The following is a 12,046-nucleotide window of genomic DNA, read 5'->3' as shown; positions in this document are numbered from 1 at the left end:
TAAGAAAGCTATATCATGTACAATGGATAGGTTGACAGGGCTGTCTTAGAAGTTTACGGTTACTGACATGCCTAATAATGTTCTTCCGATAAGGGAATGAGTATATGTGTGTGTGTATGGGGGGGGGGGAGTATTGTACTCTTCTCATGTAATTTACAGGATGATATTAAAAATAAAAAATATATATATATAAAAAAATTTATGTTGGGAAATTTTGCTGAGAAAAATCAACGATGCATGATAAGAATTACTCATGAAAATATAATAAGCAGTTTGCGCCCTCAGACAGATGTAACAATGCGAAAATTGATGAAAAGGAAACACAAATATACTAATAAATAAAATAGAAAACAAGAAGAAAATTCTCTAATTCTTGTCAAGCTCCTTATATTAGAATAAGCAATTTTTGTATTAAACGTTCGGGCACTTTCATCTTATTAAGTCAATTAAAAGAAAGCAATAGATCATGGCTGACAAAAAAGTATTTGTTTTGTTTTCGGTTCTTGAAAAAATGAAGAAATATTCCAATCATAAACGACAATTGCAGTTATTATAATTTATTAAATTGTAGAGGAGAAAGAGTTTGGAAAAGTCATCGCTGCTAAAACATTGCCACTTGACGGAAGATATTTAATTCCCTTGCTATAACGATCATATATTATAGAAAATTATCATTCTTCCAGTGTCAGGATGTTTCTAGATTGCATTTGTTTTCTCCTGTAGTGGTTTTAGTGATTACAATATTGATAAACTGAAATCCAACAAAAACGCAGTACCTATTTACATTAGGGATGGCTCGTAAAGTGTAATGCGTCTGGTGCCCTTCCCTTCCAATATAGCCTAATGCTCTTTCTCACTATTACAAATCCTCCGTGTTATAGTTACCAATTATGCGAATTGCAGTTAATGACAATATATGAATTAGCCATGTGAACTGAATAACAATGCAATACCAGAAACATACTCACTACTCCCTGCTAGCCAATTATAAGATATCAGCTAACAGACTGTTCAAGTAGGCTTAAAGGAATAGGCTTACTACCAACTAATACTAAAAGCGCCGATTAAATTTCAACTGAGTTTTGATTAAATATAAAACAATGTCTAACAGCTAGTTGCTTTTGTCGAAAAGAAATTGAAATATAAAGAAAAGTGAAGTAGTTGGGCTTTTGGTAGACAATGATACTAGTAATTCCTTCCTATAAGTAGTGAAAATGAAGGAATCTTATTATATCAGTTGCTGTTCTATGGTTTGCTTAATAACTGAGCATAATTCAAATCAGCAAGTGATCGAACGAACTGGCTTTAATATGTAACAACTGGAAATGAGTGAGTACTTACGCAATGAGTACTTGAGTGCATATTAAACTCGGAACAAAGGGCGGGGGGGGGGAACTAAAGGATCCTTCCTCTCGGAATATCTTTCCTCCTGTTTTTTTTTTTTAATTCAAGAAAACCCAATGCAAATCCCGCTTTTGAAAGAAGTCAGTTTTCCTTCTAAAAAGATTTACTTAAGTGTCTTCCACAAAAAAGGTCATTTTTCGTCTTTTTTCAATTATTATTCGTTAGGAAAACTGAACATACCTGCATGTTCAGCGCTAACCTATCTTCGCATATTAACAAATGCAAAACAAATGCTAAAACGTTTCACAGTACTTCATAAATCCAGGTAATCACAAGTTACGGCAGTTATTTCAGAGATTTTTCACAATTCCTTTTCTTTTTCTTTTTTTTTGCTTAAGAAGAAGGAAAAAAACATTAATTTTTCAATAATGGACGAAGCTAAATTCGTTCCTAATATTCATGATGACAAATGGATGACTTTCGGATTGAAAAACTCATAAGAACGCAATTTTAATGCACCATCGATTTCCCATCTATGTCATCAGAAGATGTAATATGTTACTGGCTGTGCCCACAAGCTAATATCTCGTTCATAATCTATTGCAATAAAATTGTCTTACGAATGTCTCATCTCTGTATTTTTCTTCTTCGATTTTTCTTACTTTAATCTACTTCTGAACAGTCGAGGTAACCTTTAGAAAACACTATCCACTTTGCTGCAAACGTCTTTAAATCAATCGGTTATTTCTTGCCGATTTATCTGGATTCTATCAGCTAAATCTTATTTCCGGTACTCGAAGATATATATTTGTCTCGCGCGCGATGGGACCCTTGAGAGAATTCCGCTTCGAGTCTGATCTCACCATTAAACTAAGTCAATCTATTGTTGTTCTTATTGTTTCGTCTCTATTCTTCCAACACATCCATTGATTTCCTTCGCTTTTAACCCCTCTCGTATAGTTATTTAAAGTATGGGATTTTTCATCTAATGCATTAAAGAAAATTAGGCCCAGTGGGCGTATTTGTGGATGTAAAGAAATAAATAGAATCCTAATGGGATTATATAACTGGTATCGGTTACATATCACAGAGATGTCACGCAGCATGTTCTTTTTCCTTATCAAGAATAATCACAGCAACAAAACCTATAATGCACTTTAGTTCTTTTATGATCGAAATAGATGTCACTGCGAGTGGAATTTACGAATCCGAACTTGTTTATTCTCAACTCGACATTTGCCAGAACGCCACTTTCCGCAAAAAAATATTGTTGCTCTTTTGTACGGGCAAATATTTTTATCTGACAAACTTCAGACCTTACGTACCATTGTTTATATAAAAAATGCGCCACAAGAGGGATTCATCCAATTGAATAGGCTCTCTATTACTCTTCTTATAAACAACCTTAGGAATCTAGAAAATCTGACATAGAGCAGAAAAGGGTAATCTTCTAGAAAAACTAAATGATTATGGAATAGTGATAACAAAACAATGCAAGAAATTGCGATTAAGAAACTTAACAATAAAACAAAGAGTTAAAAGGACTAAAGAAAATGACTGCTAGTATTTCTACCAAAGTTACTAGTATTTTACCAAAGGTCTTTGGAAATATATTGTTTCCGGAGTAATATAACGCAACAATTATACCTTTCGTTTATTGTTGATGGTGAATTATTACGTAACAGAATTCATTCGCTTATTGTTCTTATACATGTTAATTGCATGGAGATTTTTTTGCCTCTTATTATTGTTGTAACACCATGTTAATTGCATGGAGATTTTGTTTTGCCTCTTATTATTGTTGTAACACCATGTTAATTGCAAGGCAAAAAAAGTGCGTATTATTGCCGATTACGTATTTCTCTTGTGTTTAAATCTCAAAAACAAGAGACGAGAGAGTGTGAAAATTACACCGTCAGTATTTAAATGAACTATTTGCAAAACAGTATACGTTTCTAAATATATATCACGAAGATAGATTTTCCACTGAGTCATTTTTGGTTTTGTCAGACTGACGGGTCGTTTAATGTGTGCATCTAAAAGAAAGCATTTATTTTTCGCCCTCTGAACAGGCGTGCCTACAAATCTCTCTTTTTCAATGTGAAACTTGGAGGCTTCTATCGATGTGCCGTTATGTTTGGAAACTCTTTGTTCGAAGTTTCTGTTAAAGCTAGAGGTTCCTTAGATTCTCTCATTTACCAGCTCTCTGCCTGCGGAAATGAGGAAACTTTTCCAAATACACCCAACGCTGCGTTCAGTGATCCATTGACAGACTGGCCAATCAATTTTGGCGAGGCGTTAAACGGGCGAAAAGTTTTGTGTCTCTGGTGGCTAAACTTTTTACTTAAATGCCTTTTCACTTTTCTGTTTTTTTCGTACTTTCCATCGCTCTTTTTCCACGAGTCATTTTTTTACGTCTCGACTTCCTGATTATAGAAATTTCTACACCGAATTCTTGCATATTTCTTATTCAAGGACGTGTTTTCTGTTTTCGAAGTTTATATATCTTTGTTTTCTTATCTTTCCGTTTCTTGCATGTCTTTACAAAACTGATATTTTTTTATCTTGTATCCATAGTGACTAGCTTTTTTTTTCTATTGTATTTTTAATCTTACCTGCCATCAAAATCTTCATGTTCTGCGAAGATGGATTACGTTTTAAGTTCTGTTTGCTGGGATTAGTTCAGTATATATATTTATTATGCATTAGTCTTATAATGTGCAATAAGCATATTCCAATTATAATGTATTATATACATCACACACACACACACACACACACACATATATATATATATATAATTTATATTATTAATAAATGTGAAGAGACACACTAACATTTAAGCTAAAAGATAGTAGCTTAAATTTTAGTATGCTTGTGTGTTTATTTTCCATGTTTATAATTATTTCAGGTGGTTTGCTGCATTGAATTTCTCTTTACGTAATATAGGTTTGTTTCGAAAATATTTATTTCTATGATATGTACTGTAAGCAATTTATGAAAAATTAAATTGGTTTCAAATATTTTAAAACAGAAAGAAATTTTGAAAAAATGAATTTAAAAGATAAAATATAAAATCTGGTAAAAGATGGGATCTCTCTTGCATTCGCTGATGTATTTGAAGGATGACGGAATAGAAAAATATTAGTCATATTATACTACATTTTTTCTTTTTGAAAAGAAAAATCATCGTGAAATACTGATCACCCATCGAACTCTATATGGTGTGAACACACTATAAAAACTATTTGAAGAAAAGAAAATATACAGCCAACTTGGCTTCCACTTCTTCAACAGTTGCAATCACTTGTAAGGATCAGTTCTTCAAGATTATTGTCTTATAAACAGCACGGAAATGTCTATGATATCAATATAAAATATCGCTATGCAGCATGAGGATCAATGGTTATTTTTGATCTCAGTCCTTGAGATCAATCTCACACCATGACGCTCGTACCTCAGACCTTCATCCATGAGGAGATATTCCAGAGAGGAATGCCTGCGAATATTTTCAGATTTATTAAATCTGAAGGGGGGGGGGGTATGATGGGTGAATTTTCGTCCTTAGGAAAGTGTTTAATATTGTGGAAATTAATGGAGATGGGTTAGTTATCCTGCTATTTTAATTGACCTTTTTGTATTGGTTGATGCTCTTTGGCGTACTAAATTATAGTAATTATAGTACTCGATATCCAACGCCTGAAGCAATGTGTAAGCATTTCCGATCTGTTCTGTGGGTATCTTTAAAACAATACGCATTATTTTAAAAGATGTGACCTTAAAATAGCATACACTAGCATTGTCAACAGAACTACACCAGTCGTTACTTCATTAAAAGGTCAACTCCTCATCTGATGCAATTTCTTTCCTAACTTATTTGCTTCTTAGATGCTTTATCTGGTATAGAAACATTAGGCCGAACTCACAGGTTTCACGGGTAGGGTTAAAATAATCTTGAGATTATTAAGTTTGCTGTTAATTTTATCGAATGTCTATGATATGCAATTTTAGAGAAATTTTTATTCTTACGAAGTCTGGATTGATTTAATACTGATTTACTTTGAATTTAATTGAAAAATAAATAAATAAGCACAAATTCTCTGTAGTATGATGAATAGGGTTAAACAAAGAGGAAAAAATACAAACAAAATAGTCGTGTTTTATTTCAACTAGGTGGAGGAATCTAGAATGCATAATTTATATCATCTTTGGACACTCTTATGGTATTCTTATCCACCGCTAGAAGATTTTTTCGAATGCTTCTGCTCGTGAGATAGAAATAAAAAATATATTTCATAACTTTGTTATGAAAGTGGTTTATTCCAAAAGAATACAATTATCGTTGGACATTTACTTATCTGTCCACAGTTAATTAACAACATGTATTTACCGATAACTGCCTTGCTTCGTTGAACAAACGAAAAAGCTATTTGTTACGTAGTGCAACAGATGAATGTTTGTCTTCGGTAATCGGCCATAGCGAGCGATTAATAATATTTGTTATCTGCATAGATGCAGAAGCCGTTAGCTCATCGAAATGAGGACCTTTTATCGTTAATTTTATTTTCAAGCTTTATTTTATGCTAAAGAAAATAATTGTTCGCCAAGTCGCTTAACTCTTTTTTTTTTCTGTGTGTTTGTGTGGGCTTGACTCATTATCACCTATAGTTACAGAAACACACACACACACACACGAGCACGTCTACTGCAGCGCCAAAGAGCTGTTTTAATCCCTTAGAAAGTGAAATTTAAGCATGCGTTTTTTAGCTCTCCACCTTACTAATACTTCGCATTGTTCCTAATTCCCAGAGATCTGATCCTGTTAAGCTCTCCTATTAAAATTTAATCTTACAACAAGCGTTGCTTCACAGACTCCATTTTCTCTAATTATATTTCTTACAAGTACGAAGCTATCATTCTCCGTCAGTTTATTATATATTTGCATTCATTCTCGTAGTCAAGGCTTATCTAATAACTTGAAACTAGAGATTTATTTTAAAATATTTTACTTAATGCTCCGATAAACCTGATTACGATGAAAGGAATATTTTTGCTGTTAACGGTGATTTATAATTTATAATGTTTATAATTTATGTTTGCTGCAGTCCTTTGTATTAATCTCCAACTGTTTATTTAGGAACGTGTGGTTATTCTGAGATAATTTGCCTGAAATTTAGTATGTGATGAAGTTCCCTACTTGAAGCACTCACGCACGCACATACACACATGGAGATAATCATGGAAGCGCAAAAAATTCAACTTATGATATAAACATCTCTCACTCTATATATATTACGAAACCCCCCCCCCCACAAAAGAAAACATGAAATTATACAAACTCCGTATAAGTTGCTTGAACAAAACAATACTGTTCATAAGGGATGACGTAACAGCTGCTTCTTGTCTGAAAATTTGTATGAAAATGCTACTTATTTGTGGTAGAAAGTTCACCGCTGGGTTATGAAGTACATTATGCTTGACAACAAATTACATTACTGTTTAAATCCTTTGCTCAATCATAAGCAATATATGTTATGATTGAGCAAAGTGATCGACCTTGAGTAGGACCTTCAGTGACCCTGGGAGATGAGTTATTTTTGCTCGCTGCTTGTGAAAAGTGCTGTTTGACTCACTTTTAGGCTTTGGTTATCACTGACTGGAGCTGAGGCTTCTGCTCGTTTGTGGTGGACCAACTCTGAGTATCCTGAAGTGATCAAGTCTAATGGATTAGAATGATTACTGATTGAGGTTAGAATGAACTAAATGATCACCTAATTTTGAAGAGGGACTCATTAATCACGAAGTTGTCTTTATCATTGCATTCCATTAGATGCTTTCCTGTGTCATAGCTTATACTGACGTGGTCTTGAACAAGACCCTTCAGTGTTGCCTGTCCTATGAGATGAGTGATTCTTGCTGGCTGCTTACGGATGGCTGGTGTTAGAACGGTGGTAAGTTTTTTTTTGTTACCTCTCACTGGCTGAAACCATTGCTGAGTATCTTGGAGTCATCAAGAGACAGTGAATCAGGATGATCCTTCAAGTCAATCATAGACAGATATGATGGATATCGCCTGCTTTTGGGGTAGACCCCTTTATTTACGATGAGGTTTCCACTGGAGTGGTGTTGATCGCTGTGTTCCATTGGATGCTTGCACCACTGAAATCAGAGCCAATTCAGTGGTTCTTGCCGACTGATTTCGGGGGTAGAGTTTTGCATTTTACTGGGTGGATCCGATGCTTTTGTACGTGTTCTATGAATGAAATACTGCTGAGTATCCTGGAGTGATCAACAGTAATGAGTTAGAATCATTCTTTCCGGTTGCTTTAATGTGATCTGAAGGATCCCGTAGTTTTAGTTTTGGAGACCATTTCCTGTACTTATACAGCAAAACTGGTTTGGGTAGTGTCCCTTTCCATAATACTTTTGCATTATGGGATGCTGAGACAAGTAGCGCAGTCATGAAGATACTTCATGCGAAACACATTGTTTTTGCTTACTTGGATAAAGGATTAAAACAAGAATAAAATATCTTCTCAGGTATAATATACCTACTAATTTGTAGGCCCAGGTTTCAATGTTACCAGATATAATAAAGTACATCCTTTACGGTTTCAAATTTCAGAGCAAAATGCCATATTCCATGCGTGTCACTGATAAGATGCATCAGTGTAAGGAAGCAAACTCGACGTTTATAATTTATATGCAGATTAAACTGTTAAAGTGAAAGGGAAAGATGGCTTACTCATTTTACGATGTTTTCTATGACACAAACTTCTGATTTTGGCGGAATATAAGTAATAAATAAATAAAAGTTTACTCTGTGTAGAAAAGGCGAGGAATGTGATTTTGTAGCTGGTTTAGGTGATTTTTCATTAGAAAAAAAACGTCTTGGAACTTTTGATCTACCGGATCACTGAAAGGAATGTAATATCTACGACTATTCATCACCCCCATAGCAAATATACTTAGAATCCACTACAGTGTTTATGGGTTTTACAGCCTACCGTATGCTGAAGTGTTATAATGAGATGTGTATTTCTGCCAGTTACACATATTCAACTGATTGTCTTAGTAACTTTCTCTTAATACTAAAACCTTTGACTGCTTTAAGAAATATGATAACAAATGTGGGGAGAAATTTGATCCCTGGTTTCAAATGAAACCTGGGATCAAATTCCGTTTAGTACTCCTGAAAAACTCATAAACAGCTTTTCAACTGAAGATGAATTAGTTATCCTCGTATTGTGGTTGACAGGCCTTTCCTCCCCAAAACTCGGGTTCTGTTGTTAATTTGTCTCGAGTTCTTGAAACAAAACGACCACAGACAACACGCAGTTAGCATCAGTTTGGCCGAGTGGGTAGCATCTGGAACGAATAGATTTAAATCTCATTGTGGCACGAATGTTTGTGAAAGTGTTTAGGTGGAAGATGAATTTCAGTGTCCTGCGTGAAACTATCACTCTTACTGAAGGCCTGTAATAGCTTGAAAAGAGGCAATGTTTGGTCTCTAAAGCAGAACTTTTGGATTATCTAATCATTAATGCACCGACAGCAGTAAAATGTTCTGTAGGCTTCCAAATCTTTTATGGGTAGGATTTATATTAAATAGTAAGTTCACCTTATGATATTAATTGTTTTGGCTTTATTATAATCAACAATTATAAACAAGAACCAATCTAACAAGACCATAAGAAATCCTTGATTCAACGCTTTGTTACCACTCTCCAACTCCCAGTTATATTCAAATTTGTCCACAACTCTGTTGGTAACAAACAGTTGCAAACTTTTATCTTATGTTACATACCAATAAGTGTGTGCTGTCTATTACAGCACATGATACTTTAAAACAAAACTTGCGGTTGATTCCACACAATAGATCTTTGTGCATGTTGTTTGAAATAGATGGCAAGATATCATATTCCTATTTGCCTATTTGTAAAGGTTAATGAAGTAGTTTTATATTTGCATATCGTTCATATACTCTTGGTTTCTCACAGTGAAAATTCCATTTCCATTTTAGAAGAAAAAAAATCTGGATTGTGTTCTTTCTAGTCCGTCTCTAAAGATCATATATACAAAAATAAGATTTTCAAGATTTCGGAAGGACGTTTAAGCTGTTGAAGATTTAAATCATGTTCGGTACGTGTTTTTTATGTTGTAATACAGAGTTTTAACAGTACTGAAATGCTGTACAAATGTTAATCTGAAATGCATGCATGATCTATTCTTTCTATTCTTTATTAGCTTAGAAGGTTAAATAGTTCCCATGTCATTATTCGATTTGTTTTTCTTATACTATTTTTCTTCTTTAAGTTGCTTATGGGGAAAAAAACAGCTGCAGGCATTCCCAATATCGAGTGTTTTATCTCGCATATATGATAACCAAGTTTTCAACCCATTATTACACTCGTCTTAGTAATGCAAGATGTAGAAACGAAACCCATTTCTGAAACATTCCTATTTAGATGCTCCTTCCGACAGTCATGTGTAATCATTGTAACGCAACTTCTTTAAGGAAGCCACAGAACCAAGATTATTTGAGTATTTAAAAATGTTTAATTGTAATTCTAATCAGTTAATTAAATGTTTTGCGAGTTTATTTATGGTAAAATTAATTTAATTGTTTGTTTTACCGGCCTAAATATATTTAAAGTTCTGTTTTTTCCTCCATTCTTCATAATAAAAAAAATAAAAAAACAGTATAAATGCGCTTGTTTTGACAAAGGAGATAGCGCTAAAGGGATAGAAATAGGGGAAGGTGTACTGCTAATCATGGTCGGTGTAGATTTGAACAGAGAGATCGCCAATCTGGAGAAACGTGCAAGAATTGTTGAAAATGCACACGAAGAAAATTATAAAAAAGCGATTATAGTGAAATCCATGCGTTGCAAACTAAGTATTGATTCTTGTTAACCCCGTGTTCAAGTACTTTGATGACTAGCTACACTGCAGAAAAAGAGCTAGAAAGTTTTTCACGTATCATCCCATCTTTTTTGTTCATGTAAATTAGTTCATTTTATACGAAATCAAATACTAAAGTTCTTGATTTATAGGCAGTTGCGCATTTTTATCCTAATAAGCTGCATTTATCGCAAGAGCTGCGCATTCATACTGTGATATAAAGAGATGCTGCGTTATAGGAATACAGTCTGCAAATAATTATGTAGCATATCTTCTCTTCTCTCGGTAACACAGAAATGAAACAAATGCCATAAAAATTCCAGCATTATCGGTTGGTAAAGCAAAAAACTGCTGTACACTTTTTACTTGTATATACTTCTAATATTTTATCCATTTTTAATAATTTATCTCTTTCTAAGCTTTGATCTGCTTCTAATTTATCTTCAAATAACATGATGCAAATAATGAAATTAATTTACATATTTTTCAACAGCCATTATTATATAGATCTATTTTATCATATTGAATTTTATTTTAAATTTCTCAGATGTATTAATGAAAGCTTCCATTAATAGTACCATAGTACAGGGTAGCCCATAAGTCATGGAAAATGCCGGAAAAAGGGGACTTCTTTGTGAAGCAACTGCATAATTTTTTTAGCATCACCCCTTTTTTATTAATTATGAAAATCCACATCACGTAAATGCTTCACAAAGACAGACCCTTCTACAGAATGTTCCACGACTTATGGAACACCCTGTATTTATGTGTAAACTAAAAAAGAAATATGAAAGACAAGCATATAAAGTTTCTAGTTTCGGTGATGCCACACTGAGTTATGGGATCACCGAAATCAAGGTGATGGACAATCGCCAAGTTTAGATTCACTGAATGAGACTTTATTAATGTTAGAACATGAACACAACACTAATATAGGAAACAAAATATAAACATGTGTATTTGTACTGTTTAGTTTAGATTGGGCTTTTATACCGTCGTTGTTTTAATAGCATCTTTGTACATTCTAGTGTGCCCTTCCTATTTAAATTGTTCGCTGAACTTTCATAAAACAACTCAAAGAAACAAGTCTGATCCGCGTGCTTCAGCGGGATATTTTATTAGTCAGATTTCAATGTTGCGATAAAGCATATAATGGCTTTCTCGCAGCGTAACTTACAAGCTACTGTTTCGGCAGTTCAGCCTCGTTACCTAGTCCTTGGCGAACGTACGCAATGGCAACTTGCATCCCTTCTATTCTTTCCTTAGGCTCTGGGGAGCTACCAGAGCCCCAGCCGACGAATTGCTTGTCTCTGTTGTTCCACCTGTCACAATCGACCACATCGTCACGGAAGCGGAATCACTCTTGGCCATGCATTATCCTTTCTATCACTTTACCTGTCAGCGGAACCTCAACCGGGGATCCAGTTCTTAATGTGGCAGACTCCGGAGAGATCTTCGGGCGCTTCGCTTGCCGACATCAATTCTCTTATCTTGCCGAAGAAAGACCCACAGAGAAAAAAATAAGAATAAGGAATAGTTAAACACCGGAAAGACATGGACTTTTCTTCTTCTTTTTTATTTGATCCTGTCGTGCCTTCCTGAGTTTTTAAAAAAAAAGCGAGATTGTGCATACTTAAGTCACGTTTGAAGACGTTTAACTCTCAGAGGACATTTACCTATCAGTGATATGATAAATAAATTTTATTACGTTTATCTTAATATAATTCTTGCTTGAATACCGAAGAGAGTTCCTTATTTTATTGGCGAACCATTTCTGGGTTCTTTTCTTTCCAAGAAA

At 34.3% G+C, this 12,046-nt stretch overlaps 1 protein-coding gene across 4 annotated transcripts in view; it reads left to right on the top strand.

Moving 5' to 3' along the window:
* LOC150110555 (complexin-like) overlaps positions 1–12,046 on the top strand; it is a 542,097-nt gene that overhangs the window by 476,704 nt on the left and 53,347 nt on the right. The window contains exon 1 of one of the 4 annotated variants that reach the window (XM_090394753.1): positions 9,372–9,486. The exons of the other annotated variants lie outside the window; for them this stretch is intronic. Within the exon in view, the coding sequence (XP_090250879.1) occupies positions 9,480–9,486 (7 nt within the window). The 5' untranslated portion in view covers positions 9,372–9,479. Of the gene's footprint in view, positions 1–9,371; positions 9,487–12,046 lie in introns of those variants that run through there. 4 annotated transcript variants of the gene reach the window in all.

Source organism: Typopeltis vanoorti, chromosome 1, assembly GCF_054136105.1.
Source record: "Typopeltis vanoorti isolate ZY-2024b chromosome 1, IOZ_Tvanoo_1.0, whole genome shotgun sequence".
Taxonomy (NCBI): Eukaryota; Metazoa; Arthropoda; class Arachnida; order Uropygi; family Thelyphonidae; genus Typopeltis; species Typopeltis vanoorti.
Note: the sequence above shows the minus strand (reverse complement) of the source record. Positions and strands in the feature narration are given on the sequence as shown.